The sequence below is a fragment of the Teleopsis dalmanni genome, chromosome 2 (genome assembly GCF_002237135.1).
Source record: "Teleopsis dalmanni isolate 2A chromosome 2, ASM223713v2, whole genome shotgun sequence".
Taxonomy (NCBI): domain Eukaryota; kingdom Metazoa; phylum Arthropoda; class Insecta; order Diptera; family Diopsidae; genus Teleopsis; species Teleopsis dalmanni.
The window spans coordinates 186,531,832-186,550,577 of record NC_051847.1 but is presented as its reverse complement, the minus strand read 5'-3'; the positions used below and the strand labels follow the sequence as shown (position 1 = coordinate 186,550,577).

At 28.4% G+C, this 18,746-nt stretch overlaps 1 protein-coding gene across 11 annotated transcripts in view; it reads right to left on the bottom strand.

Annotated features, from left to right (window-relative positions):
* LOC119681783 (polypyrimidine tract-binding protein 1) overlaps nt 1–18,746 on the bottom strand; it is a 287,769-nt gene that overhangs the window by 112,519 nt on the left and 156,504 nt on the right. For all 11 annotated transcript variants that reach the window (XM_038095071.1, XM_038095072.1, XM_038095061.1 and 8 more), the window contains one exon: nt 13,572–13,692. In XM_038095071.1, the coding sequence (XP_037950999.1) occupies nt 13,572–13,692 (121 nt within the window). The remainder of the gene's footprint in view (nt 1–13,571; nt 13,693–18,746) is intronic.

Sequence of the window (18,746 nt, the reverse complement as noted above, 5' to 3'; positions counted from 1 at the left end):
AACTTTATTATGTATTAAAAAATCAGGAAAACACCAGAATATTTGTTTTTACAAAAGTTGTATTAAAAGTTTTGCTCCCAAAAGCTTTTCAAAGATTGGGCGCTATTGGGCTACTTAAAGCTCGTCAACGATTGAACAGTTTTGAACAATTGGAAAATTTATGCCTTAATTTTTCTTTGTAGTCTAATTATAATGTTATCAGAATAAAATCTTTTTACATCATTACTATTATATTAAGATTAATAAATAAATGTATTTAACATTATAATACAATTTTTTGCATCAACTAAATTTATATTATTTAAATTAAAATTTTTACACTTTTATTTAAAAACTTATTCAATTCACTGTCACTAACTTTATATAATATATTTTTGAAATAAAACTATGTTAATTTAATAATCATTTAAAATTACCATATTTTTCTGTGAATTAATCATCAAAAAAACAAAAAAGAAATTATTTTTAAGGGAATTGAAAATGGTAAAGGAAATTGTAAATGAACTGTAAGTAAAATAAAGTAAGTTAAGATTAAAAACAGTCATTAATTTTGACTTCATAAATACAAAGGATACGCTGTATATTACTGTTGTTTTAATTGGTAAGAATTAATAAACATGAACAAGAAGAGCAGGACTCGAATGACATTGGCAACTTGCAAGTCCTTTGAATTGCAGTCATGTTGAATGCAACGGAAGTTGATGCAAATAATCGTAATGCGATGAGAGTAATGAGATGAAGATGCTATGCAGATAGCAAGGAATTATATTGTCAAATATTGATGTCTCTTGTTCATGTTAATTATGAAGAAGATGTTGGAGCATTGTATACATATATACAATGCTATTTTATGCACATAAAAGAGTTTATATATATATAAAACAAAGAATAACGAAAAAGAGAAATTGTAAGTAATTTAAAAAATAATTCTTGCTTTATAGTATTACTATTTAAGTATAAATTTTAAGAATTTATATATATTATATCGTAAAACGTAGGTTTTAATTTATATTTTTAGTATATTAAATATTATTGTTCTCAAATTAGAATAGTTACGCGTAAAGATATACGCATAGTATTATTATTTCTGTTTTGAGAAAATCTTCTTGAATCTTCATATTAAGAACTTATTAGTTGGTTTTTATTTTTTATGTTTTTTTAAAGACTTATCAATATAAATATTACCGACATTTTGAAATTTATTTGACTTCTTCTGGAGGGGGGATAATTATTTATTTATTTATTATTTTAAACGGTTTTTGCTTTAAAACCATTTACATAATGTTATTTCAGAATTTCTGTTATCAGCACTTATTTCACTTCTGTGCTGACCAGCTGGAGAAGATGATTTGTATAGTTTAGAGGTTCAACAGAGAATAAATCTTCCTAAAAAATTGTAAGAGTGGTTAAGGAGTGGTTAATCACGAAATTACAATATCTATATATCTTATAATATCAATATCAATATCTTGCATATATAATTTATAATAAATATAGGTAGAACTTATGATAAAAATATTAAAATCTATTACAATTTTTATCTTATATTACTATAGGAGAAGTATAGCTCTTCTTCTAAAAGAGTAAAAGCGTATATATATAAGCATACATATCATATATATATTTTTTAATAGTTGAAAGTTTTGTTTAAATTCTAGAGATGTTTACTTTTTATAATAGAGTTGACTGCTAATGAAGCTGCCAGGATACAGGCTGTTACCATTGAAGTTTTTGATTACAAAGTATGGGTATGCAAACTTTGTGGGAATTACTTGGCGTAAAAAAAAACTTTTATGGAACTCTAGGCTATTCCAGTTTGGAGAAAAGCAGAGAAACTATTTTCTTAATTGAAATGCAATTAAAATCTATAAAAACTGTTATAATAAAAATGTGTTGCATCCGAGTTTTTGCCTTCTGCTATTATGCGCCGCATCAAATGGCTAGGCTACAAATGGATGTTGGCACACAAGGCGGCAGGCAGGGAAAAAAAGTTAATGAATTACATTTCTTGAGGGGGTTTTGGATTGTAAACGAAAAAATTCAATTGAAAAAAAAAATCAATTTCATTTCTATTTAATTTGTTTGACGTTAAGTAAATTTGTTTTACACTCACAAAGAAAAAGTGAAAAATTCAAATGAAATTTTCATATATACATATATACTATAGTATGTATATATATAATATAAATAAATAACTGTAAGCATATAAATACAAGTACATGATATATAAAATTTTTCCTTTTTATAAGGTACATTACATAGTAATCAATTCAATTTTTAAATGAAACATAAATATTTTTAATAAAATTTGTAGAGTGAAAGAAATGGTAATTAATTAGTTTTAAGTTTTATTAAAGGCACATTATCTGAAAATATTTACTTTAGTTTTTATACAAAATATAAAAGTTCAATTATTGTTTACAATTGGACTTTATAAAATTTTTTGCAATAAACTTTTATATTTATCTGTAAAGAATGGACATATGAGTCTATTAGTTAATGTAATCATTCATTTAATTGAAAAATAAATTTATTTATTTTTTTTTATATGAAAAGTAATTTGAATAATAATTATGTGTAATAAGATATATTTGTTGTTTTTAAATCTCTTGCCATTTGTATTTCTAAGAACCAAAGCCAGTATAAGAAGCCAATAGTGATGTAGAAAAATATATAAAAAACAATAATTAAGCACTCATTCTTTATTTAATTTTACTGTTTTATGTCTATGTGGTTTCATTATAAGGATTTAGGTGTGTTCATGTGTATAAAAACGTTTTAGGGATTTAAAAGTCTGTGTAAAATGCTCCCATAGATACGCATCCACGCGTACTCACACAAATTTAAATTCAGATTAAATTATTTCAGACCGAAAGGTAAGGATAATAAGAATTGTTGTTGAAATTTCTGTTTCTAATGATAATTATTCATTTTATTGTTTAAATTAGAATAAAAGAATTAAGAAATTTTATAATAAAAAGAATATATTTGTTTACAGTATAAAAGTCAAAATTAATACAAATAAAAATTTCGGAATACATTAATACATCAGCAGATTATTCACACAAATGTGAAAGATCAGTGGTAGCAATGAAGAGGAATTCGTTTATTAACGGTTTCCCGATTTATAAATAAAAAATTAAAGTAACATTAATGGGAAATCCATTAATATTTATTCTGTTGGAAGATCAGTGGTATTGTAGTAATGAGAGGCCATCGTGTTAACAATCGAAGGGGAAACATAGAAAATAATAAATACAAAATTGAAGTAATGATTAATAGGAAATCCACAGAACTTGTCTGTCTCCGAACTGAACGTCATTGGAAGATCAGTAGAATCAACAAAGGAGACATGTGTTAGGGAAGTCTCAGAAACTAAAAAAATGGCGTCATGATAAGTGGCATTTTCTTTAATTAAACAAAGAAAAAAATTAAATCAATTATTAACTTCAATAATAATTAATTTTTTAAAAACTTATTTTAATTATTAAAAAATATATATAATAAAGTATTGTTAGCATAAAATCCACATTCGAAGCAAAAATTTGCCAAAAACCTAATAATCAAGAAATAGTGTTTTGATGTAATAGAACATTTTAAGAATCTCATAATATAATATGTGGATTTATAGGACAGAACATATGTAAACATAATGTAATAAATAGAGATAATAAGTCAAAAAGAAAATATCCATTTCTAAGGGCAGGTAACTATGCTTTAGATACAGATGAGTGAAACTTAAACCAGATGGCAAGTGTTTATTTAGATGAACAATCTTACTTTGCATCAATACAATTGGTCTTGATTTGCGGGTAACAAGAGTACAAAACTATAACTATAACTATAAGACATGGAAGTTTGTAGATTGACAAAGATGGGAGTAGGTCATCTATTTTGCACTGCACATGCACTCTGTCTTGTTGGTGACAGAACAGATCGACCTTGATTTGCTGCTAAAGTAATATCAGACCACTTCCTGTCTGTCTGTTGATGAAACTTAATGTATATAAATGAAAATATATAAAAGCACTTTAAGTAAAATATAGATACTGTAATTTGCATTCTCTCTTCATCAGTAATTGAAACTATTTAAAAATTCATGAGTTTTCTAAGCCTCTTGAAACGCCAAAGGTTGTACAAATAAAAAGAATTTTAAGCAAAACTAGTTTCAAATATTAAACGATGGCCTAATAAATAGTATATTATGGAAAATTATGAGTTATTTGTTTAAAATATATATTAATATATGAATTAATGGTACATTCTGAGAAATTTGGTTTAAGTTTTATGGCAAAAGCTTGTTTAACACCAAGCCTATTGTAAGAGAAGAAGTTATTTGTGCAGGTTTAGAAAATAATTGAGAAATTGTAATTGTTTAAGCAATTAAAAAATTTTAATAAATAATTTTAATAATTCATTTTAATTTCAATTCCATAACAATAATAATTATTTCCACACAATCACAACAAAAAAAAAAAAATTCTTACAAAAATCTCTCACATTGTTTAATACTTAAAAGCATTTACTGATATACTCGTAGTGTAAGCATCACCAATAGAGCGAGCACACATCTTATCCACACATTAATGGGCTTGGTTCCCATAATCATTTACCATAATCATCAACGCATCGTCATCATTGTCGGCAACAACATTGCGGTTGTTGTGTTATGAATATAAATTGTCATTAATTAACTTTTGCCGTATACGCAATTTTTATTTTATATTTTGCACTTTATTTTTAGGGTTTCGGTTGTGTATTTTGTATCTTTTGTGTGAATTTTAACGTTAACGTTACTTAAAATTTGCTACGGTAAGCAACAAACTATACATACTGATGATGTGTGTGTACGTACGTACGTACGTGTATGGGTAAGATTTTTCACACATATTGAATGTTATTCGATTGTGTGTAAATCTACGAAATACGTGATCATGATAACTACATACGTACATATGTATGTGTGTGCGCGGGCTATGTTTATGGCATGACAGTGCCCATTTTTACTTCCGATTTCCGGCATATGGAGTCAAACCAAAACCAATTACGTTTACGCTATTACTCAATTACATTTTGTAAACTTTTCAATTTGCAATGAATAATTTGTTTATTTATTTTTCATTTACGCAATTTCGCTTAATCGATTAATTGAAAATGCATGAAGGTGCATGCCGGAAACGGAAATGCATATAGCATTTTTCCACACTACACAGCACTGATGTGCACGTGTATATTGTTTCGTATATTGTTCATAGTACATGCCAATGTGCTGATTATTTTATTGGCAATCTGTAATAGCGTAGCATATTTAAATATTATTATTTGCCAATATTAAAACAAAAAAACAAAAACACAAAGAATTTATTATTTTAACGCTTGCTTATTAACATTATTTTTGATATTTTTTCATTATTCGGTGCAACAGTGCGTATGATTGTTTTTTAATAACACTGAACGCAAATAGTGTGTGCGTGCGTGTAGTAATGTAATGTGTCCTGCTTGCATTGTTCATGCATTACACACTACACATTACACACGTTTTGTGTGTAGCATTTTGTGTTTATAGGCGGTACTCTGTGTACGTTATTATAGCATGCAAATTGATTCAGTTTAAAAAAACATATATTGTTTGTGTAAATATGGGTTAAAATTAATTGTTATTATATTGAAAATTATATTTTGATGAAATTGAGTGCAAAATAGCACTTATGTTTTATTATTTTTTGCTTTTTAAATATGAAGTAATTTTCTCCTTTATTTTTTACCAATAAAATACATATTTGCATAATTAAAAATTGTGTAAGCAATCTTTTTGTGTTTAAATACATTATGGTATAATTTAATTAGAGCTCAATATAAATTTTTACGTATGTATAATATTAATTAAGTTAGCTTTGAGTGACAATTTTCAGCTAAATAAGCAATTTTAAACTATTTTTATACATAATTCTGTGTATACTGCGTATACGTATGTGTACATTGCATATGAAAAATTAAAAAGTGTTTGTCACTCAAATTGCAAAATGACACTAAATGATATTTCATGTAACACAATGGGAATAGTGAAAGGTGTTCACTATTCACTATTCACGCAGGATACATATTAAAGTCCAGTTAGGTGTACAATTGTGTATTGAAATTTGTTAGGAAAAAAATTTTATGTACTGAATGTTGAGAAGGTTGAGTAAAAAATATAAAGAAATTATTATTGATATTTTTTCATTGAGATTGTAAGGATATGCTTTGCTGTCATATATCACATTATTCATACACTTTCGTTGTCAACAGTGAGTACTGTACTGTATTGTAGAAACAACTATGCATATCAAATGAGAGTGAAGTGTATGCAAATAATACATTCCTTTGGAAATGTTACAAAGTAATGTGTCTTCTGTTGGTGATAATGCTAATGTAAATATTAGTATCGAAGGTATTTATGATATGTCAGTGCTTAAGATAACAAATTGTTAAGGGGTTAAAGTAGAAAATATGTTAGAATTAACATAAGCTGTTGATATTCCAGGCAATTAAGTAAATTGTCAATCAGTTGGATTAAAAATTTATTCAATTTGGTTCTGTCGACCTAAAAATTTGTTTATTTTATATAGAATTTTACATTTTTTTATTTTCATTAAATTACTGTATATATATTAAATATGAAAGTGTGAAACATTTTTTCAATATTAAAAAAATTGTTAAAAATTGAATTGTTTACTAAATTTTTTTAAGGATATGTAGGTAGACAACCTTATCAACAATAACGATTATAATGGAAACCCCACCATCTACGAACAGAGTAGAAAAGAAAGTCAGAAGTTAGTGCGAGTTCGTTGAGGGCGGTTGTGAAGGGCTTGGCCGAAAATAATAATATCATATATATATATATATATATATATATATATTTATATAGATAACATATATATAATAGGGTGGCCCTGCATGAAACATTTTTTTGCTGATCAGATTTGTTATACCATTTTCTAGTTCCTAAATGGAGAAGAAAAAATTTCAAGAAAAATTAATTTTAAGACGTGCCGCAATTTGTCTTTGAAAACAAAATACTTAGGTAAAGTTTTCACCTAGGTTTTTCAGCAAACACGGCATTTATTAATTAAAATAAAAATAAAATAATATAAAAAATAAATAGAATATATAATATCAACAAAAAAAATATTTGTTAATATTAAAATGGTATATATCGATTGTATATAACTTAGGAATCGAGATATAGGACTACCCTAATTTATATACATATACTACTTTATACGTGTTCACAAAATTCATTAAGGGAAATTTATATTATTTAAATTATTTTATATTAATATTTATTATAGATAAAATTTTTCTAATAGAATTTTCTTCTATATTTATTTTCAACTACAAGAAAACATTTATTATGTTTAACATTTTATATTTGTTTTATCAACACTGGCAGTGTATGGCTGTTAAACAAAAGATCGGCCTACAACATACCAAAAAATACTGATATCAAAAACACAGTACAACCACTTACTTCTCTACTGTTAACAACAAAGATGATAACAAAAAACAAAATAGACACACATACACAAGAACAAGCATGGCAAACAATCAACATGCTGCTACACACAAAATATCCTGCCACTTTAGCACAATATTTGTAGCAACATACGCCGCTTGTCAACGTATGTTCTCGCCACTTTTATTTCATTTACGTGAAATTTGTTGCTTGTTTGAATATTTTTTTCTAAACATTTTTTATTTGTTTTTTGTTCTTGTTTTTGTTTTCACTCTCTACTTTTATATAAACTTTTGGTCTGTTGAATCATGCATAAGTTTGTTGTTGGTATCAGTGTATGTGTATATAATACCAGTACAGGCTACTAAAGCTACTAACGCCATCGAAGCGCAATCTAGTGCAACTACTAATCCACCCAATTCCATCGCACATATCGCACAGAAATAGACGGACGTGTATTCAAAGTACATACTTACAAGCATAAAAACAACTTACACACACAAACACAGAATAAGCGTGCTTTTTTTTGTTGCCATATTTGTATTGATTCAGTGGTATGGAAAGAATACAATTGACTGTTGACTGCAACATGTGGCCATGAATGGACACATTGGCCAACAGCTTTAGCAAATTTGTTTTGTATGTCATTTTTTTCGTTTATTTTTAGTGCTTAAATTATTGTTGCTTTTTGTCGTATGAGTTTATGTTGTTGTTGTTCTTTTTTCTTTTACTGTTTTGTTCAGTTATAATGCATTGTTTATTAGTGTTTGTATGGTACGCTTTATGCAAAGGTGTTGGATGCTTGCTTGTGTAAGTGTTTATTTGAGTTTGTTAACCCTCTAGTTCCTATCTTTTTGTTTAAAAACATTACTGGAGATAGGTTTTAAGTAGAGAAGCAATATTTATTCAAGAAAAAAAGTTTGTGAATAAAGATTATCATATATTTAAAAATTGGGTTGTTTGTAAAGTATTAAGTCGTTTATAGTGTAATTGCAAGGATTTTTGATATTATCACTTTATTATAGGCTGCCATAAGGAGTTCTTGAGAAGTGTAAAATTAATAAGTGCTTCTTTGCTACTAAAAAAAAATATGTGTATATATCTTCGGATGTTTATTTCTTATTACGTTTATTTATTTGTGATTTTTTTATGTATTTTTTATAGAAATTAACTATATTTTTATATATATATATATTTATATTTATATTATATATATTTATATTATATATATATTTTATATATGTTTAGCTATATTTTTTTTAAAGAAATAATAAAATATCAAGTGTACATAAGCATAGCTTTAATCTTTTGAGCATTGCAATTGCATTAGATTATCAGTGCTAGTAAATGGTATATATCAGTGACAACCTGTCTTATAAAAAATATTAAATCACCTAGTATCTTTATACGGACCTATTACGATGACACGTTTAGCATTTAAAACGATCTAGTTTGGAGCGGAATCCACTCTCAGATTTTAATACTATGAAAATGGCTTGAATTATTTCCAACTTCAGGCAAAGGTTTTAAGAAGAAAGACACTTAAGTTAATAAACATTACCAGGCGATTATAAGGCATTGAAGGGTAGATTATTGGTGACACCTAAAATGATTAAACAGTCATAAACAATGTTAGCCCGTCTCAAAAAAATCACTTCACCTAGACTCTATATGTGGATATATTAAGATTTTTAATGCAAACTATTTTAAAAAATCTATTTTGGACCAGGAAACTATTGTCATTTTAATAGTACAGAAAATTGCTTTGATTCCTACAATCGTACAGAAATTAAAAAAACGATGATAAAGTTAATTAACATTTTCTGGCGAGTGCAGGAGACTGAACGCGAAAATGATTCGTACCACATAAGACCCCTAAAAAAATTAAAATATTTAAATTAAATTTGAAAATTAATTTTTTTGCAAAATAATTTAGAAATCATTGATTTTTCAGTAATTTTTTTTTTGTTTGATAAAACGCGAATAGTGGTCTAAAGCACTTTTACTCAATAATCTCTGATAATGATTTCTTCAGGTAGACTTACAGAAGTAAATAATATATAACATTTAGAATAAACTTTATTAGTTCCTTTAAATTCATTTTACTACTCAAAATTTTAACTAAATTTTTTAAAGATATTTTAATATAACATCAAATTCTTATACTCCATAATACCGTTCAATAAAAAAAGGACTATATTTTTATTTTTTGCTAATATAAAAACTTTAGCCAAAAAATTAAAATACCCTAAGGTGCAGTTACTGTATTTCCGTTTGCTTTTAAATTTTTTTTTGCATCTTCCCTCACTTTTGGTTATAAAAATGCCAATGTTAGAAAAACGTAACGTAACGTAATACAACTCAACTCAACTCAACGTAACGTAAGGTAAGGCGAAATAACGCAATACAATAGCAATCAAATACACATTTTTTTCTCCACAGCCACGGCGAATGAACGTGCAAATACCAAAATCATGTTTTGTTATGGCTTTGTCTGTATTACCGAAAGTGCTTGTATGCAGCACACACATGCTTGCTTGCATGCATACTAGTCAAGTTTGTTTGCGTGTTGGCGTTTCGTGTTATTGTAACTGGTAGTTGTCCTGCTGCGTTGTAGCACCAAAATGTAAGTTTGTTGCTTTTTAATTAATAGAAAAGTCCTTTGTAAAGTAATAAATAAATATTATGCTTTGCGGTTGAATGAAAAAATGTTGCGAAAAGGAGTTGAAGTGTTTTGGCAAAACTTTGAGTGTGTAATGGGAATCTATAGCAGGTGTTAAAATAATGTAAGAGTAGGGAATGGCTTTAAATTTAAGGTGACTTTATGTGAACACTGTATATTGGTGCTGGCTGTATTATAAATTTTTATGGTGAGTAATTAGAAATGGTTATAGAGTGAGATTTATAAAGTATTTTTTGTTATATGTTGGTTGAGTTTTAAATATTTAATTGAAATAGCACAAAAATATTTGAACGAAGAAAAGAGAAACCCACATAAAAATCTACATAAAAACAAATGAGATAAATTAATTTTATTTAATGTAGATAGTAAGTAAGCGTTTCGTTCACTAGTGGGAGCCACCGAAAGTCTTTTGTTAATTACAAAACTACATCCAAATTCAAGCAGTTGTAATGGATACCAAAATTTCTCTTTTAAAGCAGCCTTATCTTTTCCAGTGCATTACTTGCATGACGGTGTAATCAGTCTTACATTTATTGACAGCATCCACCAGTTGAGTAGAAGCTCCTTTCCTATTGAGTGTTCCGATATACCAACACTTCATCTTCTGTAGTGGAGCTTAATCAAACGTGAGTTAGTGTCTAAAGTATTTTCAGTCAATGGCATCTATGATCATTAAGTTGGTCTACTGAAATAGGAGCTCCATTGAATTCCAATAATAAATTATGATTTAGTCACATATCCTTAAATTATAATCTTTATGCCGTTTTCGGAATTCATTAACATTCGGTTTTCAATTTTGAAGTTTCTTTACCAGCGGTACTGATTTTACGTGGCAGGCGTCAAATGTTGTGTCCAACCCAAACTTAAAGTCCTAGGAATAGGATACGTTGTTAGCACTATTAGTTCGTTAACTAGTGGCTGTCAGATAACTATACAGAAGTGCAAGTGGAGCCTGCCGCATTTGTGTAGAGTACGATAAGGATCACGAAAATTAAATGCAATCACACATATTGTACTCTGTACTTCAGGGTCTAGTGGTCTTCCAGGGATTGTTTTACATAGGTAAATTATATAAATAGTTACATACTTCAATTTAATAAAATATTAACATACTGTTAAAACTAAATATGAGAACTATTAATATTACTAATTAAATAAAACATTATTTTATAACTTTGATTCGACATCTGAAATAATTCTGGTAGAGGTGTAACTATTAATAGTTCATTCTATTTTTATTAAAATCTTATGATATCTATTAAAACATGGTTTCTGATTTAAGTTATTCAAATAATTCAATCAGTAAGATATTGAGGGTCTAATTGACTGAAGTTTTTGTTGCGAAGTCTATTATTAAATGTATACTAAACATACTAAATACCAAATTTGAAAAAAGAAAAAATCATTTTATATAGCTAAAACGTTTAAGTATGCATCTAAAATTTTTTAGAGTGCTTTTGCTTTAATGCAAAAGCGTTATTCACTCAATATATACAGTTTTAAACTAATTTTCTTAAATTTATTTTTGTTTAAATGAACTATGAAAAGCTTCATTTTTATAGTCTTCATAATATAGATTTTATTCACATAGTTTTTCTGCACGTAAGTAATTCCTTCGCTTTAAGGATTTCAATTTACTACGTAGGTACACTCTACGTGGGCCACTCCACGTAGCCATAACTCTTACCAGCTACGCATTATCGGTCGTAAAATGTGTAATTAATAATTTCACTGTACACAATTGATATATGCATGCATACACACCAATACCCACCACACTAACTGTACAACACTACAATATCTGTGGTGTATTCATAGGGTCGGGTCGGTCTCGGCCTGTGTCATATATTAAACGTGTATTGGCGGCGCACGGCGTGTTTGCGTTCATTATTTTCGTATGTTGATTTATGGGCGAATTTTAATGATATTTATATTGGCGGTAACTTTTATGGTTCAAATATAAATTAGTCTACATAAAATAGATGGTAAATATATAGGTTTATATGTGCACAGCCGTTGAGGTTCAATAAATATTAAGTGAAAGAGTCAAATGTGCTGGTGAGGTCATTTTATGATTTGCCATTTTCTTCATGAAACCGATACTTTGGCGGAGCGGCGGGCACAGTGCACTATCTCTATCTGACTGCGAAGTGTAGATTTCAGCTGTTACTGATTGATTTTATGGAATTGTTTATTTTGCATATCATTTTAAGGACTTTTTGATTTTTTTTGTGGATTTCAGTGTTTGCCATTTTTGTGGTTTACTGAAAAATTTGCTTTTGTTCCTTGCTTGCGTCTGTTAATTAATTTATTTACAATTCAAGGATGTGGCACATATGTTGTGGACTTACATGTGTGGTCAATATATGTTGCAAATTTTATTTTTCGGTTATTGGAACGTTAATTATAACATGAAATAGCTAAGAGTTGGTATTTTCTAACCACAGCTATCAGTAAAATATTTAGTATTAATTAATAATTTCAGTCATATAATAAAAATAGAAATATTAAAAGGCTATGTTATGCGCTTTGAGCGTGAGAGCATATTAAATAATGGAGTATGATATATATTGATTTACACTAGAAGAGCAGACAAAAAAATAAGCAAATTATATAGAATCCTTATACAATTTCTTATTCTGTCATCTTCATCTACCAGTGAAGCATAGGGCCTCATAAGGCGTTAATATAATTTAATATACTCTTAATCGAAAACGTCCAAGTTGGAATACCATCTTGCGTGAAGTTATTATTTTTTATTTTATTCCTTTTTTTATAGTAAATGGTTCTGATGACAAAATTTTTTATATATTTTTAAATTTTTTTTTAAAAAATAACAATTTTTCTCACCAATATATTTAGTCTATATATTGACTATAAATAGTCTTTAGTTATCTCCAGGGTACTATTATATTTATAATTAACATTTAAATCTTTGTTAATATATATGAATTACGATTTGGGGACGCACGGCACTACCAATCCAGTGGCAGGATTGGTTGGCCATCACGTCTGTAATGGCCAACTAAGTAAGTAAATATTACTTACTTACTTTATATCAGTTTACTGATATAAACTAATTTTAAATGAAGCAAAACCTATCACTACACTTATGTCTGCAGTCAGTGTTCAACTAAACAAATGTCCAAACGAACAACATTGTTATTGTTGCAAATTTGTCGTTTTTGATTTGTACATTGTGTTTACATTGATGTGATTGCAAGAACAATTATCATACGATTTTTAAATCAGTATAATTAAATGAATTACGCAGTGATATTAGAAAATAAATTCAATAATCATTGAATGAACGTGAAGTTCCAAAACTTATGAATAAAAATCTCTATATATCTATTTTCAATATCAAAACAAATAAAATATTGAACTTACCAACTGTAGCTAATACAGCATTTGTTTCCAATTTGGCTTTCTTCGTGGCTAAGTCTTGATTATTATTATCTGAAGCCGGGGCCATGATTGCTGCTTGACTAAGAAGTTCGTCGCTACCACGCTAAAAAGATATAAAAAAAGGAACTTAAATACTTTCGAAAAAATTTTGATAATTAATGATGAATTAAAAATTAAAAAAAAATAATAAAAACGTATTGCTTGATTATTTTATTACCATTTTATCTCCTATAGTTAGGAGAATTTTCCTTATATTTTATTTTGAATATTTATATTAGTAAACAATCATTAAACAATCATTTACTTTATTATTAACTCTTATATGTGTACTTTTTAATAACAAAGTTATTAAGTTTATACAAATACATAGACTTGAATTAGAATAAGAATTGTAATGGGGGGAGGGGGTGGGAAGTTGGGTTTGCTAGTTTTAATCATGAATACGTTCTTAAAGCTGATTCAATATTCATAAAAAATTTAGTTAAAATAGATTTACTTTATTGGAGTTGTAAGAATCGATTTTTATAATGACATTAGTCGTAAAGGGGAGGGGAGGACTTGGTGAAAGTGATGGCATGTGAGTCAATGACTACCAAAAAGTTTGATCACGTCAGTCGAGAAGCAATAAATACAGAAACTGTGTTTGTTGAAAGAGGTAGCAAGTAGTTAATAAATGTTTACTGAAGAACAGAGAGAATTAAATTATTTTTAATTGGAAATCGCTCGAGAAGTAAGAAACTTTGGGTATGAATTTCTTGAATTACCACAAATAAGAATAAAACAACATATTTGTTGCTTGGTAAAGAGAAATAGATTAAAAATTTGAATATATTTCAGTAATCTTTGTATATGCGGATAAGTTATTTTTCTCGTACTATAAAAATTAAGTGAAAATAAATTAAAATATTTCAATAAAATTATACATGATTTTATGAAGTTATTAATTTGAATTATATTTATTATCTCATACATTTCATATTTTTGTATATCTCATTATTTTAAGTGCTTTTCGTCGGGTTTTTAGAACTTTTTACATATATACATTTATGCACATTCAACACCTTATTAAGCTACTATATTAATAAATAAAATCGTTACGAAAATATATATATCGAATATGTTCAGGGTTGGAAGTTAATATCAAAGTCAAAGCGAACTCAACCCTTCAGTTAATTATCAGAAACTTATCAAAGTAAAGTAAATAAATACCAAAAATAAAGTGAAAATATAAAAATAGATAAAAATGTTATCATAATATTTTTTTATCACATATCGAAGTAAATTAAGCAATAAATTATATTTTGATTTTTGTATAATAAAATTAATGTGAAAATTATGTTTGTCTCTTTTATGAAGCAGAGGGGGAAAATTTCAGAGAGTAATTGGGGCTAATTGGGGTAGAAAATTTTTTCAAATGAAATGAAAAAGTTTTAGAAACTTTCTCATTAAAAGTTTTAAAGATTTCACTCGATTAGTCAAGAATGATCGACACGCTGCGAAAATCAAAGCCAAAACTAACCTCAAAATTCACATGTGTCCTTTAAATTGTAATGCCTATGAATATATAAACTTAAAATATTTTCTAACCAATTAATTTTAACGTGTTTCCAGGCACTATTCTTTTCCATTTCTATAGTAAAAAGCGCACACTTTTTATTATAAAAAAATGCTGTTAACAGCACCTAAACAGCACTAAACACACAAACACACATAGTCAAATCATTTTATTTTATTTTATTATTTTTATTTTATTCATACATTAAGAACCACTCAAACCAGAGCAGTAAATTGAAAAGGGTAATTTTGTGTGTGAAGTACTTTTTTCCAGTTTGTTTGCTACTCGAATTTTGAGCTTAGATAAAATTGCTTTATGCTACCAGAATAAAAAAATACTAGACAAACCAGAGAGGAGTGAGCTGAAATGGTATAAAAATAATATACAAAAATCGAAAAGTGTGCGTGCTCTTTTGTGTGCGTATATGTGTATGTGTGTGAGCGTTTGTGAAAAGTTCAAGTCAAATATGAAGTCAAAAAATAAACATCGTTATTATGTTACTGCCAATGTTCATGTGTTAGTGTTGTTGGAGAAATGTAATATAAATATATAAAGCAAAAAAACAAAAAAAAAAAACAGAAATGCGAAAGAGCAAAATAGAGCAAAAAGATGAAGAAGAAAAAAATAAACCGCAAAGTACTTTAATGTTGATAACATCAAAGAGTGATGACACTCTGTTGCTTTTTAGTTGTGTTGCCATTGTTGATGATGCCACCGCCACGCCACGCCACAGCTAACCTCACAGCCATTGTTTTTGTTGCTATTGTTTGGCTTTATTTGCACTTTTGTTGTTTTGTTGTTGTAGATAATAGCGAAATTGCCAATATTCTAGCTATTTTGGTTTGCTTTTGTTGGGAATGAGTGTGGAGTGTATGTGAGTGTGTGTGTGTGTACGTAGTGTGCTCTTCTTAAGCGTTATTTTAACTGTTCTATTGTTTTGTTTTTATTGCTTATGTTCTGGTTGTTTTTGTTGTTATTATATTTGTTGCTTGCCTGCGCTTACGTACACGTGTGGCAGCAATTGGTGTCAAATTTATATGCGACGTATTTTTCATACACTTTTTTTTGTTGGTTATTTAAATTGCGTCTTTGGCAAGGTTTTACTATTCTAAATAATTTAAAAGCATACATTATGGCGTTTTATAATTTTCCATTAGCAAAAGAATTAAAAATTAATTGCGAGAAGTGCAAAAGTTTGTTTAAATGTGATAACTGATAATATAAAATTTTTTTAGTTTTGATCAAAGCTTCAGGAATGAAAAAAAGATCTCATAAAATTTTAATTTTATTTCTATACTATATCTCTTTATGGACTAACCGCGAAGATTGTGAAGTGGCTAAAACCTTATAGCCTAGTTTGGACAAAAATAAAACGAAAAGCCTTTAAGACTTTAGCGAACCTGCAGTTCATGTAATTATTGGAGTATTAACGGGTATGCTCCAACGGTGGCGAGTTCCAACGAGTGGATAATGCAAAAGTTGCCAAGATGAAGAGGAGGTAGAATCTATCAAACACTTCCTGTGTCTCTGTCCAGAACTGCAGACAAGGCGACTTCAATATCTTGGAGACAATGCCGGTTTTTCACTGGCTTGGAAGATATAACGAGCCTGTCGGATCTTCTCAATTTCATTTGGAAAACCAAATGGTTTAACAAGGATAACAAAGGTTAGCAACTCGCTTCTCCTAGGAAAATTTTTGAGGGCATCACAATGGGCAATATATGCACTCGAGTGGAAGTGCTGACAATTGTCAGCACGCGCCTTCTGAACCTAACCTAACCTATATCTCTTTCAATATTATTTTTATTTAAAGAAAATATATATAAATATAAATTTCGATCAATAACTTCTTCATTGTCTCTCATATCTTTCAAGTAGTACACTTAAATAATTTTACTTTTCATGTAAATTAAAACATTTCAATTTAACTTATGTAAACTTTTTATAACATTGCATATTTAAAGGCGTTGATTGCAACAGCAATAAGAAAAACAATAACAAAAAGCACATAATAAATGTAGCACATGTAATAGAGCTGCCAGACCTCTTTTCTATTCGTAGCTATGCATTATGGTCTAGTACGTATGCTGATTACCCAAGAACAGAACGCGGCCTTTTGTATGCAGCAGCATATCGTCAGGCTCGTTGGCATATGCCTACTGGTACACGTCACTAGATACAATAACTAAAAATGACCCAGTTACCAGGCAACAGAGAGTAAAAGAAATCATAGAAAAAACTAAAAAAAAATGTTTTAGATGAATATAGCAAAAAGCAGAAAAGGTAAAAAAAAACATAGTTAGAAATATTAGAAAACGTATATCAGAGCATATGTTTAACAAATGTGGTAAATGAAAACTAGTAAATGTAGGCGAAGTTAACGAGTGTAGACAACAAATACAGAAAGAAAAACTTACAAATGCAAAAAAAAAAAAAATTATTATATAAAGCGTATACGTAGGATGTAAGTGTCTGTGTGCACGCAGACACGTTAAAAGTAATCATTAAAAACAAACTGTGACAAAAGGAAACAGAGCTTATCAACGTGCAACTTCAACTTGCATATGTGCGGTACAAAATTTAGAGAAAAAAAAATTAAATCCAAAAAAAAAGTTCTTTTTAAAAGCTACAAAAACGACAATAACATATAACAAACAATATGCGTCCCTAAAATTATAAACACATGGGCATGGGGCACGGATACATATGTGTATTAATCAAATATTTAGCATACATTTTTTGAATGTAAACAGGCGGCTATGCTGGGCAGGAAATTAAAATAACATTTCCGGTCAATCTTAAATGTATAATAGCAAATAAGCCTGATGTTGTGCTTATGCAAGGGATTATAATATTTTTCATGTACTTAAAAAAAAACATATACATACTCATATATATATATTTGTGAAAACGGAAAGGAAGTCAAAATATTTAATCTGCAGAAGTGCTCTTTAAATATATGTAAGTTTCAAAGAATTGTATTTAAGAAATTTAATAGATTTTCAAATTTCGACAGGGGTGAAAATATTTAAATTTTGGATTTGTATAGATAACTATAAACACAACATATATAGTGGTATTTAAAGTACTACATAAGTGAACAGCATATCAGATTTTGTATAATATTAATCTGAAAATGTTTATGGAAAAAAATCGTAAAGTACTTTCAGGCGCAATGTTGACGAAACAGCAGGATTTAGTTCCAACAGTTATATCGTTTAGTTGCTAAGCATTGAGTTGAATGTAACAGAACTTCATAGCTTACATATCAACAACAGCAACAGCAACAGCAACAGCGACAACAACAACAACTAACAACCAACAATTTAAGTGAGAAGTAAGCCAACAGCAAAGGCAATAAAAGCAGCAGCGGCAGCAGCAGCAGCAGCAGTTTAAGGAGCTTAGAAGTGCTAAAACAGTGCATTAACACACTTTTTTCTGCTGAAACTGAAAACGTACTGTACTTTTACTACTTACACGCTACCAACAGTTGTTGTTGGAACTATTGCTAGCACTTTTTGCTCCTATCAACGATGATGTGTCCTGCTTATGCTACTCGTAAAGATCTTCTCATTGCTTAAGCTTCGCTGAATTTTATTAAA